Source organism: Psammomys obesus, unplaced genomic scaffold, assembly GCF_907164565.1.
Source record: "Psammomys obesus unplaced genomic scaffold, mPsaObe1.curated_primary_1811, whole genome shotgun sequence".
NCBI lineage: Eukaryota > Metazoa > Chordata > Mammalia > Rodentia > Muridae > Psammomys > Psammomys obesus.
The window spans coordinates 27,875,836-27,898,165 of NW_026585895.1; the positions used below are offsets into that span (position 1 = coordinate 27,875,836).

Genomic DNA, 22,330 nt, shown 5'->3' on the forward strand with positions numbered 1-22,330 from the left:
TCTTTCTAGTTAATCTATGATCCCTGAAAATTTGTCCCCAGAAAAGAAAGGTCCAAAATGGTTGGAAATTGACTAACTTCCAATGTTTGTCTTCTTGTGAAATGAAAATTGTCTTTCTGAACTTTGTCATAAGCGTAATGCTTCTCCCTTCGGTGCAACCCTAAGTAACTGCAAGAGGTGTTCTGCACCGAACAAGTGTGCAGCACGTCTCCCTCCGCGAGGGTCATCACTCTTGTTTTTCATTCGTGTCACATCTTTACAGCATGTTCCACGATACATGTCACATCTTGTTCAGAGTTAGGATGATGAGCAGCAACACATTTTCATTCATGCCCCTGATTTTCAGTTTTCTTTCCACATTAATTTGCATTTGGCTACATTGATGAGCACAGTCTGAGTCAACACCAACCAAATTTCTGAAGATTGCACAAGTTTCAAGAGCTGTGTTCTCCTTCAGTTTTAGCATGTACCAATATGGAAAGCTTACTCCGAATGAATTGCCAATGAGGGACAGTGAAATGGCTCAGTGGGTAAAGCAATTGCCATGGGAGCCTGAAGATCTAGGTATTGCAGTTGATTGATAGAGGAGCAAGTTGTCTTAGTGGGCAAAAGTGTTTCAAGTCAAACCTGAACTGAGTTCAATCTTTGGGTTTCGCATGGTAAAGGAAAAGAATAGTCTCCTAAAAGTTTTCCTCACCAACACATGTGCACAGTGGCACACAACAACACACATATAGAAAATAGGTGAGTAGATGTTTTAAAATGTAAAGATATATTGTAGTTGAGTATTTAATTCAGTAGATATCTTAATCAAAAGTACCTTCGGAAAGCTGGTGCTCACAGAGAACCTTTGCCCCCATGTCCTAATAGCTTTAACATGGATAGGTATTCTGCAAGCTACCAAATGAAAAATGTAAAAAAAAACAACCCAACCACAAAACCATTGATTTACAATCCATCCTGCCAGAAAAATATGCTAGGGCAAAGGTGGAGAAACCTTGTGGGAGTAACTAACTGAAGTCTGATTTGTCTTAAGGCTTACTCCATGAAATAGAACCCATACTTGATACTGATTGAGTAACCAAGAACCAGGGAGTGGATGGCCCCAGAGACCTAGGGTAAAACCAAATGCTACTGGTCACAACACACACACACACACATGCGCGCGCGCGCACACACACATACACACACATACACACAGGTAATAAAACATGAGTCTTAATGATACTCTGCTATAGCCATAGCTCAGCTAGCATCAGAAAAACTTCCTCCTGAAATACGTGGGAACAAATACAGATATCCACAGTGAGACATTAGAGAGAGAAACAGACAGAGACAGAGACAGACAGACAAATCAACAGATCGACAGACATTTCTTGGAACACACACCTCTCAGTGAGATGACTCCATCAAATCCTTCTTCCTCAGAGTTCAAGGACCTCCAAGGAAGAGAAGGCAGAAGTATTAAGGGAGATAGAATGGAGGATACCAGGATAACAAGGGCGTGTAAACAACTGAACAAGGGTTCATATGAACTCGCAGAGACTGAAGCAGGAATCACTGGCTTACATGGGTCAGCACCAGGTTCTCTGTGTAAATAGCTGTGGGTTTCAGTGTAGTGCTTTTATGGGACTCTTGACATTGTGAATGTGTCAGTCCTTGATTCTTGTGCCTTTTATTGGAGCTGTTTTATTTTTCTGTTGACTTGTCTTGTTTAGTTTTGAGATGATTTTTTTGTTTTGTTTTGTTTTTACGTTTTGTTGTTATCTCTTTGAAGTCTGTCCTTTTCTAAGGGGAAAAAAAAACCAAAAAGACAATGAATCTGGATGGTTGTGGAAGTGGGGAGGAACTGGGAGTTGTTCAGGGAAGGGAAACTGTAATCAGATTATATTGTATGAGAAAAGAATCTATCTTTAACAAAAAGATAAAAATTACCTTTTCCACTACAATTTCTTGGTGCTTTTATTTAACAATTACCTGTGCCTCCAGGAGGTTTTCTAATTTCTTTTGCTCACAGCAGCGTTAGACAAAACGGAAACAACAGCAAAACCAACTAGACTCCAACTGCATGCCCAGGATCTCCCCTCACCCCAAACTCCTGCCTGGGAATTTGGAAATTCCCATATAAAGATGCTAAAATCTGCATCAATCAAACTATAGAAGACAAACTAATAGTAAACATTTTTTGTTTGTTTGTTTGAGAGATTAATTTTGATAATTGGAGAATAAATGAAATAATGGAAGATAACAAACAGGAGTACTCAGAAATCTATTCCATTACCAATGAAGTGAAATTCATCAGAATAGAAGCTAGCATTTGGGAAGGCTGAGCAAATAATCTGGGCTGCTGCAGAGTGACAGCAGTCTTCTCTGTTTGCTCAGGGCTCTCTTGGTTTCATTGCTGCAGTTCCTATATCCCACAAAGCCTTTTAGTCGTAGGCTGCTCTAGTTAGTCATCCTCCTTCATGCTTCAATACATAAACGTTATTTTTTTAAGATTGAAAATTTTCTGCTATGACCTATTAAAAGAAAACAGTAAGATGTAATTTTGTTCAGAAATGGCTGTGAAGAGTTGCTTTCATTTAAACAGGGATCTGAGTCTCTGAATTTTATGTTGACTCGGTAAGTTAAGATATAAAAAGAAAAAATATACGTACAATCACATCTAAGAAGCAATAAACATTCAGTGGATGAAGACGCATGGAAGTTCCTACATAGATAAAGATGCTACTTAGGGATCTTCCCTCCTTACGATTACATGCCACTGACATGGAAAGATCATAACTGTGAGTTCCAGATTATAGGGTTGACTCACTCAAAAGCTAGCAATTTGGAAAAGGTGCAATTAGGAAATGTGAATAAAATTTTCAGTAGCCATATCAGTGTAGTCTCACTTAAGGCATCACAAGGCAGTCTGATGATAGATCTACCGTTTCCTGGTAGATCATGAAGGGCTAACGACTGATTATAGATAATAAAGCAAAATACTGTAAAATCATCAAGAGAAGAAAATAGTGGCACATTTCAATTACTAAGAGGGTGAGACATTGCTCGTTAAATTATTCTTTTAGAACATTTTTAGCGATTTTTTTTCTGGGTAAACAGAAAAGTCAACAGCTTGTTACTGCTGTTTTATTTACTACAACCTCTCCCCATGTCTAGGCTCTTTCTCAATAACTAGTAGAAGTTCATTGGGAAGGATCCTAGGGCCTTTTTCCCACCATCCCTGTTTAATCACAAGTAACAGCTCTCAAACCTGAGGCCTTTTTCATTATTTCCAGCAGCCACGTAGTTTCCTTGGCCTCAAATTTTCAAACAGAACTCAATTACCTGTTGTAACAGCCTAATGACTGGTCTCTAGTCAGGCTCTGATACATGGAATCAATCTTCCACCTGCTGCCAGAGGGATCTTTCCATCATGAACTATGACCATGGCACACTCCTACTTAATCCTTTTCAGTTTTATTGTCTGTCGTCTACGTTTGGAAAAATTACCCAGGGATGAGCCTATGATTGTATTTCATCAGCTTTTCTATAGTTCTCTTAGCATGCCAAATTTTCTGTGATGCCCTTAATAAAATGAACCCTCAGTGTCATATACTTGCTGTCCCTCTGGCTAAGATACCAATACCATTCTGATGACCTTCCGCCTTATCTTTAATAAAGTACTGATAAAATATATACAGTATACTTACTTAAATTTACATAAAAATGTTTATATCTAAGAATAATGCCTTCCAAGGACATTTCTGATTATACAATCAATTTTCTTTTCTTTTCTTTTCTTTTTTTTTTTCATAAAAAGATGGCGTGGTTCATTGACAACCTCGAAAAACAAAAGACACAGCCAGGAGGCAAGCTGGCAGAATACTTTCTACCTCACCACTAACAGAAGTTTTGAAAGTAATGACAAACATTTTTAAAGAAATGTTTATTTTTAGTAAATATATGAAGAAATAAACACCTTAATTTACAGTAGCTTACTGATACTGACATCTCACATAGGAATCCTGAGATGCGCTTTTAAAAAGAGCAAGTACCAGGAAAGTTGGCTCAGTGGTAAAGAGCCCTTGTTATTCTTGCACAGAATTCAAGTTCAATTCCAGGGATCTGATGCCTTATTCTGACCTCTGCAGATACCAGAAATGCATATATGCAGGAAAAACATGAATACATATAAAATAATATTTTAAATATTTATTTGAAAAACAAAAAAAAGCAGGGCATATTGAATATGGTGACATCATACAGTGTTTGTCTAACTCCAGCAAAAACTTGAGTTCAATCCCCAATGCTCCAGAATAATTACAAAGTCAATTAATAATAAAAATAAAGGCTAGCATATTTATATACTCGTTGACTCCGTTTCCTAGTTTGCTTTTTCTTACTGCGACAAAACACTGACCAATAATCAACCTGGGGAGGAAAAGACTCTTTTGAATTATCATGTATAGTTCATCATGTGGGGAAGTCAAGGCTGGAACCTGGAGGCAGGAAGTGAAGCAGAGGTTATGGGGGAGCTCTCCTCACTGCACTACTCCATGTGGCTTATTTACTCTGCTTTATTATATCGAAGAATCACCTGCACGGCTGTGGTACTACCTTCCATATCAATAACTCACCAAGAAAATGGTGTACAGACTAATCTGAGAGAGGTAGTCCTTCAAATTTGGTTCCCTTTTCCCAGGTGATGCTTGCTTGTGTCAGTTAAACAAATACTGACCAGAATACCCAATAATTCCATCCTCTAGTAGTTTAATCTAAAATAGTTAGTTGGAGGTGAATCAATGTAAGCTATCAAAAGTGTTTGCTCTGTTAAAGAAAATACTTAAAGATTCTAGATTAGAGCTAAATCATGGAATATTAAGATGGGAATATGCTAGCATATAGTAAAGCCATTCAAATTAATGATGTAGCATTATGACTTGACATAAAGGCAGCAACAGCAGATAATATAATAAAGCAAGTTATGAAATGGCACACTGAGCACAGCGCTATATCTGAGCATAGACACTTGAACAGTTAATCAATCAACATGCTAATAGCACAACAAATGAAATAAAGAGATTTCTACTTTTGCATATTTGCATTTTTATATCTTCTAAAATGAACATTTACATAATAATCCTTGCATGTTAAAAAGTTTCAGTGACAAGCTAAAGGAAAGAATAGGCTAATTTGCTTAGGAAGGAATCAGTGCCTTTGGCTGCTCTTACAGTCATGGGAAAGACAGAAATGCTGTCATAGGCATTATTAGAATATTAGCATAATCACAAGCAAGAGAGGCAAGAGTGAGTGTGAGTGTATGAGCTTTATAGAAAGATAAAAAACCTTGTTTTCTCCCCAATAATAATAATAATAAATGATGATGATGATGATGATGATGACAAAGAGGAGGAGAAAGGTATGTGCATTTTTGGTAGAGTTGTTTTAGGATTTTTAGGCATAGGCATATAATGAAAGTGGCATCCTAAGCAAATGTACTAGGCTGTCGTATGCAATCTGCTGGTGCTTAAAGAGCTCCTACATGAGCTGAATCCCCATCTGAGCAACTGTGATTTGGAAGTGCCATCATGATGCATGCTTAAATAGGAGAGAAAGTAACAACACAGACATTACCAAGGATAGGCGCATCTGCCTGGGAACACTCGCACCTGTTGGCACTTCACCTGGAGTCACCTTATCTGAGCTACTTCTTTTGCTTCAAGTTCAACTGTCCACTTGTCATTGTGGCCTTTTCGCCTCTCTGCATTCCCAGTTTCCCCTGCCCTTCATTACTGTCTTTTAAACAGCACTTTCCACTTGCTGACATGCATTTCCTCTGGTTATTGTATTCCTTGCATAAAAATATGACTAGGCAGAAGAGCAGGAATTTTGTTTTTACAATTTATATGTTTTCCAGGGTCTAGAATAACAAGTTCTTAAGATGTATTTGTGCCATGAATAAATTATCTGGATATGGCCTGTGATAAAATATCTGTTAGAAAAAGAGATAAATGTTCCAAAATAAAATACACTGTAATTTGAAGATAGGATGCTGCCATGTAACTTTGTAAAAGGAGCTCTGAATTAAAATGGCAATATCTAAGTAAAAAGGACGTGGAATTAATAAAATATAGTACATCACGAGTGAAACAAGTGTTCATAACTGGATATGGGTAGAAGAAAGGTAAAGTAGTGACAGCTCCAACTGCTTAAAAAAAAAAACTCAAGGGTCTAAATAAGCAAAGTCAGGAAGCTTAGGAGAATCAGCAGAAAAGATGACGCAGGCCAACGATGTAGAGATAAAGGACATTAGGAATGGCCAGAAAATACAAAAAAAAAAAAGGCAAAAACGGGAGAGGGGGGAGGAAATCCCATACTTATGAATCCCAGGAAAAACTTCCAAAGTATAAATGGAAAAACAACAGCACTTCTGTAAGGAAAGACTAGAGAAGATCTTAGAACACAAGAAAGAAGGATCAATGGGAAGGGACTGTGTTTGACATATTGATGGCAGGCAGCAACGCTTAAGAAACATAACCCAGCTAGATGTGTCAGCTCACATAGGTCAGAGCAGTATTCAGGAAGCTGGGGTAAACCTGGTTAGAGAATATGAAGCTAACTCAAAAGAGAAAAGAAGCAACAACAACAAAAACAGCCTTCATAAAAAATGGTAACACCAGGAAAGAAAAAGAACATAGCTATGAGAAGAGGGTGAGAGAAAAGAATTGTACAAAAAGTGGAGTGTCACATAGTTTTTAATAGAAGAGGTGGAGACTTGACATGCCAGGAAAGGGATAAGACAGCTGGCACTGGGGGCAGAGAGAGAGAGAGAGAGAGAGAGAGAGAGAGAGAGAGAAAGAGAAGGTCTAAAATAGATCCCATGGGGACTGAGCCTGAGAGTACAGAAAAGACAATTAAAAAAGACTGCCAAATAGCAGCAGAAACCAGATTGAAGCCTGAAAGCATCCAGTTCTAATGAGCCAAATCTGCAGTGCTTTGTTTGCGTCCAGCAGTGCTTACTCTCCTGGGAGAGGCAGTGAAGAGAACAAGAATTAGAGGTACATTCTACCTCAGGAACTTGCTGTGCTAGCAAGGATGAAAAGGCTATTGCAGATTGCCAGGCAGATCGTGGCACACATGGAGCCTGACTCATTTGAATTAATCTCTGAGCCTGATCACTGGATATTTACAAGGTAAGGGGAAAAGTATAAATTTAGAAGTCCTGGGTTGGTCCCTAACTCTTTGTGGAAATTAGGAAGACTCTAGTTTCTTCCTTACTGGTCCTTTCCATTCCTGCTGAAACCACAGGAACAGGAAGAAGCAAATGCAACATGAAATTGAAAACCTCTTTGTTAAAGGATTGTCTTGGAGTGACCAGTTGTGCAGTACAGTTACACAGAGGCCAAAATGTGAGGATGGTTGACAGGACAGAAGTAACCATCTAGAACTTTTCCAACACATCAGTTACTAACTTCTAAATAAACTATACATCAGAAGGAGAGAAACGAATTTTTGCTACACACAAATTGAGCTTACTAAGCGGTCACTTCTCTTTCTAGAGAACCCTAAATGCTTGCTCTTAGTGAAGCAATAGATGGGTAGTGAGGGCTGGCTCCTTCTCTTTAACTTCTCATCTTATACTCCACATTGTTAGTTCTGTTCCAACCACAGGCTATCTCTTAGTTCTCAAACCAAATGAAGGGTATAGCACATTCAGACATTTACACCAAGTGTTCCTAAGGACGGACTTCTCATATTCTGTACATTGATCAACCAGCTGAGATTTGACTTGAGTGTCATCTCCTATAGAACATTTTCTGAGCATCAACCTAAAGTAGTCTTCAGCCATTGACATCCCCCACCCACTACTAGCTGTTTTGTTTTTGTTTTGTTGTTGTTGTTTGTTGTTGTTTTGGTTAGGGGTTGTTTGGGTTTGTTTTATTTAAATCTTGACAATGATAACATTTTGCTTATCTACTATGCAAGTTCCAGGGAAAGGGGTTTCTTGCTTAAGTCCTTCTCATACCTCTAGTCCCTCAGATTCTTGCAAGCACACAACATATATTCAACAAATACTTACCTTATAAGTGAATAAATGACACAAATCTTGCTGGCAAGTTACACCCAGAACAAGTTAATTCACAAGGCTCTGTACGCAAAAACTGGGGAAGAAAATCCTGTTCTTGCCTCTCATAATTTAACTGATATCTGCCTTATTCCCAACAATAAATATTATGGGAAAGAAAATTTTATGGTGGATGGAGACATAAATGACAAAAAAAAAAACATTCAAGATGAATCTGAGTATATTTCAATAAAAATTAAACGACCAAGTGAAGTAAGGGTGTGATATTATGATCAAGTGTTAGTTCTGGAAATAGGCTGGCAATAGGTTCTACAGAATTTGAACAGTCTCACATTCTAGTAACTGTGGTAGGCCTATAAACTAAGTATCAGATAAATTTCCCATAAAGTATGTATTATAAAGCAGTGGTTTTGCTTTGTAGTTTTCTTAATTAAGAAATTTTTTAAGGCAGTAGAATTTATGCTTTTCATTATGAAAGGCAATTTCTAAGTAAGTAATTCTGTCTCCATCCAAGTTTTACATTACCTGTGGAAAGTATTCTCTGCCATTTGGCTTTCAACAAAACAGACAAAATAAAAATGCAAGAGGAATGTCATCAAAATAAAATCAGTAATTCTAATGAATAATTGATGGTACAAAATTCCATCTGACCTTATACAGCACCATTTACTAATCATGATTCTTTGAACTACAACTAAAATTACAAATCAAATTGTTTCAGCATTTGCCCTTAAGATGCTGATACAGAAATAATACTTAAAGACACTGCACATACAAACACACAATTCAAAAGAATAAATAAATAAATAGATAGATAGATAGATAGATAAATGGATAAATAAATAAATAAATAAATAAATAAATAAATAAATAAATAGACCTGGTCTAGGTTCTTCAAACATATCAAGGCCAATAAATACAAACTAAAGGGATGGAGAGATGGCTCTGCAGTTAAAAGCATTTGCTGATCTTGGAAAGATGCTAACTGTACTCCAAATATTGAATTAAGTGGATCAAAACTGCCTGTAACTCCAGCTCCAGAAGATCTGATAAAATCTTCTGTCTTCTGTGGGCACAGACATGCAAAAATAGATACACAAATATGCACCTACATATAACCAAACATAAAGTAAATATTAAATGAATGTACATACTAAAACTAAGAAAGTATTTAATCTTTAAATTGATTTTACAGAAAAATAATTTCATGATAAAAATTAGAGTGGTAAAAAAAAATTAGAGTGGTTATGGTAGGAAATCATCTGAATGAAAGAGTACACAGTTACACAGGTAACTGACCTAACGGAAGACTTTTAAGTTTGCCAAAATAAAAAAAAAAAATCACTTATCACAATGATTGCAATAGTTGATTAATAAATTATAATCAGGAATGTTGAAGAAGCACATACTATAAGTAATAAATGAAAATGATAATCTCTGTCATTAAGCTCTAGTATTATATTTTATTGGATAAATGGCAAAAAAATTGACATCTAAACTAAATTTAAATTTGTTCTCTATTTAATAACAAATTAAAAAAAAAAAACTGACACCATTTGACACCAAAGTGAAAGTTTCGTGAGGAGTATAAAGCAACACACACTAGGCAAATTTCAAACCTGTTTGTTTAATAAACATTTCGCCACTTATTTTTAAAAAAATCTTAATTGTAAGCTGAACAGTAACAGTGTTAAACATCAGTTGTGAGTTGGTCATTACGTTGCTCTCACTCAAAAATAAAACAAAAGATAAAAAAATGAGTTCATTAATGACAATAGGTATCCTTCCTAGTTACAGTCACTGTAATGAAGACAGCAAACACCTGCCTAACCCTTGGACAAGTGGTGCTATGAAATGAAAGAGCTTACACCTTAATGTGAAACTTGAATTTCTATTTCTGACGCTGTTAATTCGAGTATTGCCATACTTTAACCATTAGTGTTTCAAGATTAAGCTGATATCAGCCCAAAAAGAAAATCTGAAAATTTTTTGCTCCTTCATTAGCTGAAGAAGATGCAAAATGTGTGACCATGTCTTTGCTTATGTACATAAATAATTAGGTATATAGTCATAAAATATTTGTCTCGAACACTCAGCAGGCTCCAAACTTAACTCGCATTGTTTATGGCCCAAAGAATAACACATGACACTTGTTGGTTCCTTTCTTTGCCCGCCTAACTCTCCTCAGAGAGTAGGGGTTTTTTTGTTTGTTTTGTTTTTTGAGCATTTCAATGGCATTGGATTCTTAAGGACTAATCAAACTGAAGCAGGGAAAACAAAAGGGAAAAGTCCTGTTTGCGAAGAAAGCCAGAGCCAGTGTTTAGGCAGGAAAACTATAGTTGTGTTCCAAACAATAATGTCGCTTCTGTGTGCACACACACAAACACACAGGACCCTTGCCTCTGAAGGCTCCAGGAGTAGAATCCAGAGCCTTATCAACGAACTCCTTCCCCCATTTCACACAAGTCAGAACATGCATATTGAATTCAGGCTGAACATTAATTACCCTAAAGATTTCTTAGCCTTCAATTTTGAAAGAAAAAATATAATTGTAAAAAAAAAATTAAATAGAACTGTATACTCATTTTAGGTCAATATCTCAGTTTCATATGAATCGTTATTTCTGGGTTAATATCAGGTATATATGACCACCAAAACAGCACTCTTCATTTTCAAAGTAATGTCTACTTTGTGCTATAAGGCTTTACTTTGAGGCTCATGAGCTGATACATTAGGCCAGTCAATGCCAGGTACACTGAACAGAACTCTAAATGAAAAACTTTACGGCGCATCTGTGTTCTTAAATGAAAAACTTTACGGCGCATCTGTGTTCTTACTCACCAGTGGTTTCCACGATGCCTTCCAGGATGACCACAACCTCGAACTGTTCAGTTTGCATGCTTCGCTGGGACAGGTCGTAAAAGGGGCTTTTGGCATCGATCACGTGGCAAATTGTGAGAGGGGACACAAGAAAAAGTTGATCTGCCCCTGTACTAAAACCTACATCCAGTTCAAGTTGGTCAAGGGGAAGGAACTCACCCTCAGGTGTCTGTCGAGACTAGACAAGCACACAGAAAAAGAGAAGAAATCACCACTTGTACTGAAATTATCAAGGCAACCCAACAGTCATATACAACATTGCCAACATTCTGCACTATCAAACATCAGCAATGCAATCCAAGCAAATAATTATGTAGCTGTATTCTAGCAAATGGGCTGAAATCCCTCATGGCTCATGCAGAACATACATGCATTATTTATAATAAACAATTTGCTTTAATCACCAGTCCCTAATGCCTGACCTTTGGAGACATACCTACTCCAGCAATGGCTATGAGCACAACTATGGAACTTGGTGTGTGTATCTGAATACTGCTTGAAAGAAATCTCTGCATCCTAACCAACTGCATGCCAAAGCTGTCTTTCCTTAGAAAGCAAATAATTTTGGAGTTCAATTGGAAGTTGTTAAGTTAAAAAAAAATGCTGACTATAATATGAGAAAAGATTTGTTGATTTCTTGGAAAGTAAAATGAATAATTGTTTTGTTTTGTTTTGTTTTTCAGGAATTTTGTAAAGTAACAAATGGCTACAAGGCAGAATAAAAAAGACATTTTCATACTGAATTGTGCTATGGACCATAATCTTAAAGGCTCATGGTTTTCAAGCCCTTGATAATAGTAAACTACAATATAATTCTCTATTCCTTTATTTTTGACTTTTTTAAAGTATAGCCAAATATGTACTCTGTTGAACTTTTTTAAACAAAATAGAATTTTAAGATAGTGGTCTTCAACAAACAGTGTATTTAAATTCTCATAGGACAGTGACATTTAGATTCAATATAATCACTCAAAAGCTTAATTCAACAAACCAGTTACGTTATATGACTGGATAAAAAGCAAATATCAGAAAACCGTAAAAGTAGCCGTACTCATTCTTTTTGTTCCATTTGTTTTCATTTTGTTTAGCGTATCTATTTTACACAATAGTTGCACAAGCAAATATTCAGATTTAACATATATTAAAGAGGGGAATAAAAACCGGTAGTTAGATTCATAGAGAAAAAATAAATAGTGGGAAGGGTTCTATCCCAGTGGTCTAATAGGACTAGAAGTGTCTGCTATATTTTAAGACTCTTCATCAGCAAGTTTAATAAATGAAAATAAACCAAGAGTGTGAGTTTGCCCAAAAAATAATACTCATTTCAAGATAGACAATAATCTTATTTTCATTTGCAAAAGATATATTGGGTTTAGTAAAAATAAGATAAATCATGTTTGGTAAATAAGGCTGAAAACTCTGAAGAATTGCTGAGTAATCTGCTTTCCTGGGGGCGAGGGGGGGGCAGAACATGAGTAGTTTTGAGTCCGTGGTGGTATATCTTTTTTCTTGATAATAATGTAAATATAGAAGAAAAGGAGGGAGGGACTTCTGAAGAAGAGAGGGGGAAGATATGATTTCTGATGACATTTTGTTGTTGTTGTTTTTAATCTGTGGGAAAATCTGCTTATTAAAAAACTAAAACCTCAGCTTTCACAAACTCTACTGGAAAACATTTGGTATTTCCAAATCAGCAGGAAAAATACCTGCAATGAAGCTTTTTCCAGACATCTATATTTTCAACATACTCCCAAATTAATAAAATATGAATGACACTAACATCTTCCCAACTGCCACCTGTGTATTGATAGCTGATTCATATATGGAAATAATAGCTGAGAAACACAAAACAGGGGCAAAGATGAACAAAGTCCACTTCATTGTTCTCCTACCTAAGAAGCAACAGGTGCTACACAATCACAAGGTGATATTCTGAAATCCATAGTTAATGACCATAATTTGCATCCTTTTACTAGGATTGCCTGCTACTAACTTTTCTATGTTCTGCTTTTCTGTACCACAGCATGCATCTTTAAACTCTCCTTTTTGGGAAATATTTCTTCAAGGAAGATAATTTTGGTTTACCATATGTGTAAACCAAAACTAAAAGTCACCTTATTTTTGATATATTTGTCATTCGTATTATGCTGAATATTTCCTAACCTTTCAACAACTGAAAAGAGGAGTGGCCTAAACATAGTCAAGCTACCAGGAGATTGTCAAGCTTGAACTGGGAATACTTCATTGCTTAGTGAAGTGGTTTATTATGACATAGGTAATTTAGGTTTAAATACGCATAGTTTCACTCCATTCAGTTTCAGTAAGTCTTCATTTTTGAAATGCTTGTTCATGATTTTCAAATCAATGCTCTCTAATCAACCTCTCACCAATCAACCCCTTTGAATTCTCTCCTATCCAGATCTCCCTACCGTGTGACACTATGGAGAAAGTTTTAATAACTTCATCTTAAAGATACTTCTAATGCTTCTTATAAGATCAGTGATGCCCCATACCTATGTATTAAAATTTTTTTCCAAAATCATTATATAATATGTCGTTTAATTTCCTGAAGTACTTTACGCACACTTAAATTTATCTTCCAAGTTTTCATCACCTATGTAGGTATTTCAACTCTAAGTTCACTGAATCTCTGGTTTTGTTTTTTTTTTTTTTTTTTTTGTCTCTGACTTGAAAATAGACTAAGAAGCCTATTAATAACTAGAAGCAGGCTTTAGTGGAGGTCAAAAGTAAAAGATGTTGTGTCAGAGAAGAGGATCCTTGGAAGGCTGGAACTCTCTGAAGTCTGGACTGCTGACTGAAGTCAAGTGTGTCTGCTATCACTGCTCAGACAAAAACCTTTCAGACTGCAGAAAGCTGCAGGTGCCTGCTAGGTTCATTCTCAAAACAGATACATTCTATACTGCATTGCTAACATTTATAATCTAGAAGCTCTTGATCCTGGTAGCAGTCCCAAGATTAGCCAGATCAATGTTAAGGAAGAAAAATAACAGTGAGGGAAGAGAAGTGAGTGTTTTTTGCTTAAAGCACTGTAACATACACTTGCATATGAAAACTAAAGATAAAGAGGGAGAGATACTTATGTAAATAGTCTTATAAAGGTGTGCAAGACTCTACATTGTGAGATATTTGATTATAGGTAAAGTCTTTTTAGATAAAGAGAATTTAACCCTTCTTGATGCTGAGAGTTCTGAGCCAAGAAACAGGCTGCTCTGAGTGGAATGGTTGTGGCCAGTTGTTGTATGCACAAGAGCAAAAGTTTTGAGTTGGAGGAAAGATTGAGGATCTCTAAGGCAAACCTAATTTCTTGCATTGTCTGTTTCAAGATTACAATTTGAACATGGATTTTTTTGAAATAAATTTGTACGATTTCAATTGTGGTAATGACTTCTAAAGTATTGTTCATATTAAAATATCTATGGAAAAAGTATTCAATTATACAGAATTCACATTTAATGAAAAGACATCTTTCAAAATATTTCAAGGTTTTTGCCTAGATATAGAGTTTAACGTTTGACTTTCAAAGAATCAGTATTGTCCAATGACTTTGACTCCTCTCAGATTCCAAAAAAGTAGACAAGAGGATAATTTTTAAAACAAATACAAAAAAAAGCAAAATCACTCATGTTCAGAAGGGACAGAAGGGAGCATCTTATTCAGGAACTTATAGACAAATAGTTTACTTTCAGTGTAAGAAAAAAAAAAAAAGCTAATTGAAGGTTTTACACACATACACATTTTTCACTGTCCTGTCATTCATAAGCAGACGTGCATTCAGCCATTGTCTTTCTGGGTATTATGTGGCCACCTGTCTACAATCATGCTCCAGAGCCAAACTTTACTAACTCTGCCTAGACACTAGCTAACCTGCTGTCTCTCGCCTGTAACTGAGCTCTGCTCAAGTTTGAAGCTGCCACAGGATTCTGAACATAATGCCTACTCATCACCACCTGTCTCTGCCATAGTCTGTGTCCTGGCTATACCTTCAACTTCCCACAGTTCTCAACTGACAAAGCCCTGTACAATCACTGATTATGAGAGGAGAGTAAGATGAAGTAAAGCAGTCTTTTCTACCACCTTCATGTTTATATCTGGAATTTCGCTTCTCTTTAAATGTTTCCTATCATATCTGTGAGTTTATATATGCCAAGTGTATAGTGAAGTGACAAAGTAAAAGAAAGCATAGAGTGTAGTCAGAGTATTATCCAATAGTTAAATGTAGGAAATATGTATAATACATGTGCTAATACCAGGAATTAAACTGCCTCTATGGCTCAAAGCAATTATAATAAAACCTCTGACATGCAGGTCAGAATTTAAGGTAGAGAAACATGTAGAGCTAAAATTTCATTTGCACTGTCTGTGATAGACCTTTGTACATACCTTTGGATAATTAAAGCTGAATTTTTTTTAGCTCAGATAGAATTAAAGTCAGTGCCAAGTCTTAAAAAAATGTTTTTAATATTAAGCTTAATTAACCCATAAAATGCCCACTTTTTAATGAAAGGAATGTACCTTATTTGGATGCGATGTAATTTATCTTGCAATAGATTATGTGAGCCTTTTGTACTGTTCAAATGAATGCTCTGCTTTGTGTCACCATGGGGGCCTTTTGTTGGCTTTATAGTAACTATGGGCAGGATTTGTATCCCTGTTTGCGCATTCCTCTCCTACCCACAACACCCTTCAATCCATGAAATGCCTTTTCCTGCTTCCTTTTATCATTTGTTCTTACCTACTGCTGTTCACTTGTGGGTTTTTACATCTCTTGCTTGTGTTCATACTTTATTTTATGGGCACAAGGCACCCTGTACTCTTTAAGACACATATTTAAATAAAAACCAATATAAACTTTAAAATAGTATTACTAGTGTAAAAAGGATTTTAGAAAGGTTTTAGAAATAACCCTAAATCTGTACCTTTTAGAGAACTGTCTTGCTTGTGTCAAAGAAAACAAAGCTAAACATATAACTATTGTACTGTGGTTTTGGTTTGTTTGTTTGTTTGTTGTTTTTGAGGTTATAATGAGCCCATCTAAAACAACCAATATCAGGCCCCGCTCTTGTCAGTTCTGAGGTACTTTTTCTTAGACTGTACACTATCCTTTGGCATTGTAGAAATGCAGAAGTTTTCTACAATGAGAAAGCTTTGATCTTATTCAGATAAACTTTTATATAGATATATTTTTATAGATTGATGTTTTAAAAAGAAAGTTATGGCATAAAGAAAAGTTTGGCCAAAATCTATTTGTAAAAGAGTGTCAGGCAGGCTAGATAAGGTTATATAAAGTGAAAAGAAAAATCATATTTAAGTGGAAGATAGGAAATAAAGACAAAATCATACACTTATGAGAAAATTCAAGAAACTTATGGGCCAGGAGTAACTGTGGCTAATGACTAATGAAATAAAAATAAAAATAAAAATAAAAATAAAAATAGGGCTGGGATGTAACTCAGTGGTAGAGTAATTTTCCAGTATTTCCCACTCTGGGTCATTGGGTTAGTCTTCATGCAGTGACAAAATAATAATTGTAATAATTAGTAATAATAATAGTAATAGTGATGGTGACGATGATAATAAGTTTGGCCGTGGTTGTGTTGTGTCTACATGGTAGAGGGTTGCTAGCATTCATGAGCTATTAGGTTCCCAGCACTATGAAGGGAGTAAAGAGGCTAATGATCTTGTAGACTATAATACTGTTTTCTGTTGCATCTGAGCATGATCACACCCCTGTTCTAGAAACCACACAGCATCAAATTTTGAATAGCCATGTGAATGGAGAATGAAGATGCATACACAGACAATGTACATGAAGTTAGAAGAAAAAGGAAATGTACCCTAACACCTTTTAATAGATGAACGTTAAAAGCTGTGTGTGGTCTTCCAAGGAAATCAATGACAGTTGGTAATGATAGAAATATAAAGAGATAAGAATATGTTCCTTTAAAAATACTTTCTTTGTACCCCTTTTAAAGTGTGGCTACAATAATAGTAGCTTTTTGTTAATATAGTAAAAATATTTGTCTGACTATATAGGACAGTCTATCAGCAACAAACTTTAAACTATTGAAGAGTCCCTCAAAGATCATTGTATTCTTCCTCTAAAAAAAGGACGATCAATCATCAGTGACTAGTGACAGGAAGCAACAGTGAGCTTTACAGTTCCTGCAGACCTTCAGTGGGTTATAAGCTCCACCATCTCAGCCAAAGAGATTTCAAGTCCTAGGACTAGGCACTTTTATTAAAACTTCTCAAAAATGATACAGTAAATTAATGTGGCCATGGTATTAATTACTCCCTATTCTTTAGGTTGAAAGAAAGAGAAGTAAAATAAATTAAAAGCTAAGTAAATATTAATTTCATGAGAGGAAAAAATATCAAGAATATTTACCTTAAAATAGTTCTATGGAGGTATATTTATAATTAATGAGCTTGTTGCCACTTAAAATAACTTTCAGTTAAACCTCTCACTTTTTAATTTGTAAGTAAATATTGACCTTTTTAGTCATAAAGTTACTAGACCTAACTATGATTATTTAGAGAAATTTTAGTATTTTCAAGTAGGAAACTAAGGTCTGGAGTTTAAACACAAATTGCCTTCAACGTAAGTGAAAAGCAAAATTGAAATTAGACAGGAAAGTTAGAATAATTTCCCTCAGATAATTGGGAATTCCAAAGAAAGGATGAGTGAGCCTCAGAGTGTCCAATATTAGAAAGGCATGCCCTTATTCTGTGTCTTCCCAAGAACGGAAAGTAGTTTATAATGATTCAATAAATCTAAATTTGTGCCAATAAAGGATTTTTTAGATTTGGCAAATAGCATGCAAGCAGGAAAATGTTATGAGTACTATAATTATGGTTAAATAACATACTAGCTTTTGACACAAAATTCTGCAGATTGTTTATTGAAGAAACACAAATATAGAGTTTAAAGTGTTAAAGAGTAGGCAATTAAAGATGTGAACTGATATTTAGTAAAGATATGTGCAACTGATAACAACTTTTAAACTTTTAGGTTTTGATGTAGCTTTTCTCCCATAGCACAGTTGACATTTTAGGTCACTTCAAGTGTCTCCAACAGAAAATAGGGGTCACTCATTAAAGCAAATAACCCCTCTAATTTTGCTGAATGTTATTAATTCCTCAGTAGAATGTGATTTCTTTTCAATGTGGTATAAAAAAAATGATAAACACTGTAAGAATTCATTTTAAGTACCTTACCTATGAGAAAAGACAAACATACTTAAAATAAGTCACATTAACTTCACTGTAATTTTCTGTCAATATGAATTTAATATCACATGCTAATAAGGTTTACTTTCAGAACTATTGTTCTCCTAATAAATAAGAAGGACTGTACCTCACTACTACTGTATTATTGGAATGTGATATTGATTTTATCACCTTGTGTTAATATAGCACCTTGCTCCAATACTATAACATTTTATTTCTTAATTCAAGATACTGTTCTGGTAAAGGTTAAGCATGGAATGTATAAAAAAATCTTTTATGGGAATATGCACTACTGTAAAGACCAAGAACCTAAAATTCATTATAAACAACTGTGTCACAAATCTAGAGACTGATTTTAATTGTATCTTGAACTAGTATAGGGAGAGTTTCAACGTGATATCCACACACAGATGCCTTGACAGGGTTTCAGCATTCCAAGAGCTCCTCTCTGCCCACAAGGCCTTCCTAGTGAAGCAGATGAAGAGTTTACTCTGCACAGAGAATGGAGCACACACAGTGCCACAAGCATGTCTGCAGCTCATCCACTTAGCTGGATCTCCCAAGCCACTTAACTCAAACCTATGTCAACAAAAGAAAATGCCACCTTAAAAATGTAACAACTGTGTGCAGCAAAAGCGTACAAAAGAATAAGATCAATCAAAATTATATAATCATAGCTGTCCTTATAAGCATGTACATCAGAGCCAGGCTGAAATTTTTACACTCTGATATAAAAAAAAAGTATTTTATTTACTAATGCAGCATAGGAAATACTCATGTGATGAGAAGTGACAGGGCAAGCGAACTGTTTTAATTCAAGCACTGCACTGGCCAACTTGGTCAAGAACAATTAGGATGAGATCTTATAAGTGCTAATGAAAGTGACATGAGAGCATTTTTTTTAATCCTGGGAGAACACTTTTAACTGCATGATAAGTTGGAGCTGTATAAAATAATGCATAGTTGAATGGTGCCAGTTGAAATTTCAAAGGCAAAATTTCACTTCTACTCAGATATCAGTCGTTTTATTACCTTTCTGAACCTGTCTAGCTTCTTTATATAATCTATATATAATCTCAGATTAATTTCCTTTAATAATGAAACATCCATTTGCCATTACCAATGTATGAACATTTAAAAATAATCAATCTAGGAAATGCAAAAGAAGAAGGAAGAAGAAGAAGAAGAAGAAGAAGAAGAAGAAGAAGAAGAAGAAGAAGAAGAAGACGACACCTGTAGACCTACAGAGAACTAGACTTTAATCCTTCCTTCCCAGGCTCTAATTAATAACTAGAGGACTCTTCTTGTTTGTGGTGGTGCCTTGTAAGGGCTACAAGGACCTTACCTTAATATCTACTCTATGAGCAATTTGTTTTAGCATTTATGGCACTGGTGTTAGGATGCAATCTTCTTTAATGGATGCTGAAAAGCTTCAAGTGAAATCTATAATTGACAAAGTCTTCATAGAAACAGGCAATTAAGAATAAAATTAACAAGAGGCTCTACAGAAAAGGCACTCAAGATTTCACAGGATACATCTCTAGGAAAATATTTAGTAAAAATAGCAATTTTAAAGAAACAGATATAGCATCCTCTAATAACAGCTGCCTGGATCTTCTATGCTTGTTTAAAAGATGACCACGGTTAAACTTACTTTGCCTTGCAGAGTAATCCACCTGGTGGCATTTAGGGGAGGGGGAAGCACAGTAAAGACAAAACCCCAAACTAAAGTTGAGGCAACTTCAACATCTAACTCTTCAAATCAGAGGCGTTAGTGGAGGGCACTAGAGGACTTAGAGTTGACAACAAACCAAAAGCGCTCACAAAACCAAGCAGTGTAGGATCAGGAGCCCACAGCACTCCCTATCACCACCGTGGTGTGTCACAGCACATCGGGGGTGAGGAACATAAACAGGACCAGGGGAATGGGGATGAGAACAGAACTGGCAACTATGCCCTCTGCCTAATCCCCAGCTCTTTTCAACACCACCCCCTCCCCACCCCAACACACACACACACACACACACACACACACACACACACACACTCGCACACTCTGCCACCCCGCCTCTAGCCCCAAAGAAGTTTACCTGTGGTGGAAGGACAAACCGGGGTGGGGGGCAGAGTGGTTCCTGGGGGACTGAATCTTGGAGTTTCTGGGTAGCATAGGCTCGGTGGGGAAGGGGAGGGCTGCACTTACTTTAAGCAGCTTGCAGCGAATCTGCGCGGAGACCATGTGGCTGTTGCGCAGGTTGCCCACCCGGAACATGAGAGTGAGTTTTCCGTCCCTCATGGAGATCACCGCATGCTCACTGAACATGAGGGTCTCGGCGCGCTTCTTGGGCTGGGACATCTTGATGAACATGCAGCCGATGAGGAAAGCGTCCACGATGGAGCCTAAGATGGACTGGAAGAGGAAGAGGATGATGCCCTCGGGGCACTTGTCCGTAATGTAGCGGTAGCCATAGCCGATGGTGGCCTCGGTCTCGATGAAGAACAGGAAGGCAGAGGGGAAGTTATAGACATTGGCCACACAGGGAGTGTAGTTGCCAACGTGCGCTTTGTTCAGGTCGCCCCGGGTGTAAGCGATCACCCACCACATGGACGCCATGAAGAGCCAGGCCACAGTGTAGGTGAGGATGAAAATAAAGAGGTTCCAACGCCACTTGAGGTCCACCAGGGTGGTGAAGAGGTCCGAGAGGTAGCGACTGGTCTCACTGCCCAGGTTGCCATGCTGCACATTGCACCGGCCGTTCTTGTCCACGAACCGCTGCCTCTTCTTCTTGGGTACAAGCTGATGCTGCGGGCCCTGTCCTGGCCCCTGGGGCTGCAAGCCCGAGCCGCTCGACGAAGTGGTCACTACCTGGTAATCGTCCCCAAATTTCCTTCGGAGTGCAGACATAATACGGAGGGGCGAGCCAGATTCAAACAAGAAGCGGAGGCGCAGGAGCCAAGCGCTGCAAACCAGCACCAATACGGAGGTGGGGGTAGGGGACAAAAGCAGGAGAGGAGGGGACGAAAGCAGGCGCCTGGGTTGGGGTTGGGGGGTAGGGAGCAGCCTGCAGGTAGCAGCAATCTCTTCCCTCCCCCCAGCAGACGCCTCACCTCCCTTGGGACTGAGGCTTTCTTTCCCAGCGCAGGGGTAAAACAGACGTGTTCCACACTCAAGGCGGGAGGACTGCAAGGTGTAAGAACTCAAGTGCAAGGTTGCCCCCAAGCTCTTCGAGGTTTCTCTTTCCTACCCCCACCACCGGCATCCCGGGCCACCTCTTACCTTTCCACAGCACCCCACCCTCCACTCTCTTGCAGCGCCCCTGAACAGGCTGCTGAAATTTAATGAGTTTGATAAGCAAGTCCCACCTCACCTGCCAACTCCCCAAGCTGCTAAACTGCGCTACCTGCCTGGTCCGGGCCCTTCCCCCCCCCTCCCAGCTGCACCCTGATCACCCGCCCCCCTGGAGTGCTCCCGGCTCCCTTGTCACTCGCGCCTCCTATCTTTTTGCCAAAATCCCGCCCAGAGGCATGTCTGCTGGGCAATGGTGCGACGCCCCCTACCCACGCTCTGCTGGCTCAGAATCCCCCGCCCGGGACTCCAGAGACCTGTATTCCTGCCGTGCGCAGGCGGTCGAGTTTCCACGCGCGCCACCGGGGCCTTGGAGTGGACTCTCGGGGGGCCTGCCAAGCCACCCCCGCGCTCCGGGGAGCGCTGGAAGCCCGGGCACTCACCCAGCGGCTGAGGACTGGCGGAGGTGCTGCAAGCAGCACAGAGAGCCTGGCCAAGCACCCCGCGCTCAAGGCTGCCTGACCTTTTCCTACTTTTTTTGGTGTTCCAGGATGAGAGCCAAAGCAGGTGCGTCGTCAAGCTCCGCACCTCCCGGAGGGCACTGCGCGGTCCCCGCCAGAAGATCCCGCTGCTCCAGGCAGAGACTGGCTCGGACGCCTGACTCCGGTGATCCTCCGCGCGAGGTGCCCTCTTTCCAGGCGACAGCGCGGCTGCTGAACCGGGGTCAGACTTTCAGGTTAAACGCTGGCTTTGCTCCAGCTTTTTCCTCCCGGCGCAAACAGTTGAGTCTTCCTTTCCTCGGTTTTCTATTCCGCGTCCTCGCTTTGCTTGCCCCGGGTGGATGG

General features: G+C 38.1%; 1 protein-coding gene across 1 annotated transcript in view; it reads right to left on the minus strand.

Annotated features, from left to right (window-relative positions):
• The window catches only part of Kcnj3 (potassium inwardly rectifying channel subfamily J member 3), a 184,238-nt gene extending 162,189 nt beyond the window's left edge, over positions 1 to 22,049 (minus strand). Inside the window, exons 1-3 of the mRNA XM_055600640.1 lie at positions 21,929 to 22,049; positions 20,403 to 21,380; positions 10,913 to 11,129 (exon numbers count right to left, since the gene is read on the minus strand). Of these exons, the coding sequence (XP_055456615.1) occupies positions 10,913 to 11,129; positions 20,403 to 21,104 (919 nt within the window). The 5' untranslated portion in view covers positions 21,105 to 21,380; positions 21,929 to 22,049. The remainder of the gene's footprint in view (positions 1 to 10,912; positions 11,130 to 20,402; positions 21,381 to 21,928) is intronic.
• Positions 22,050 to 22,330: the final 281 nt, after the last annotated feature.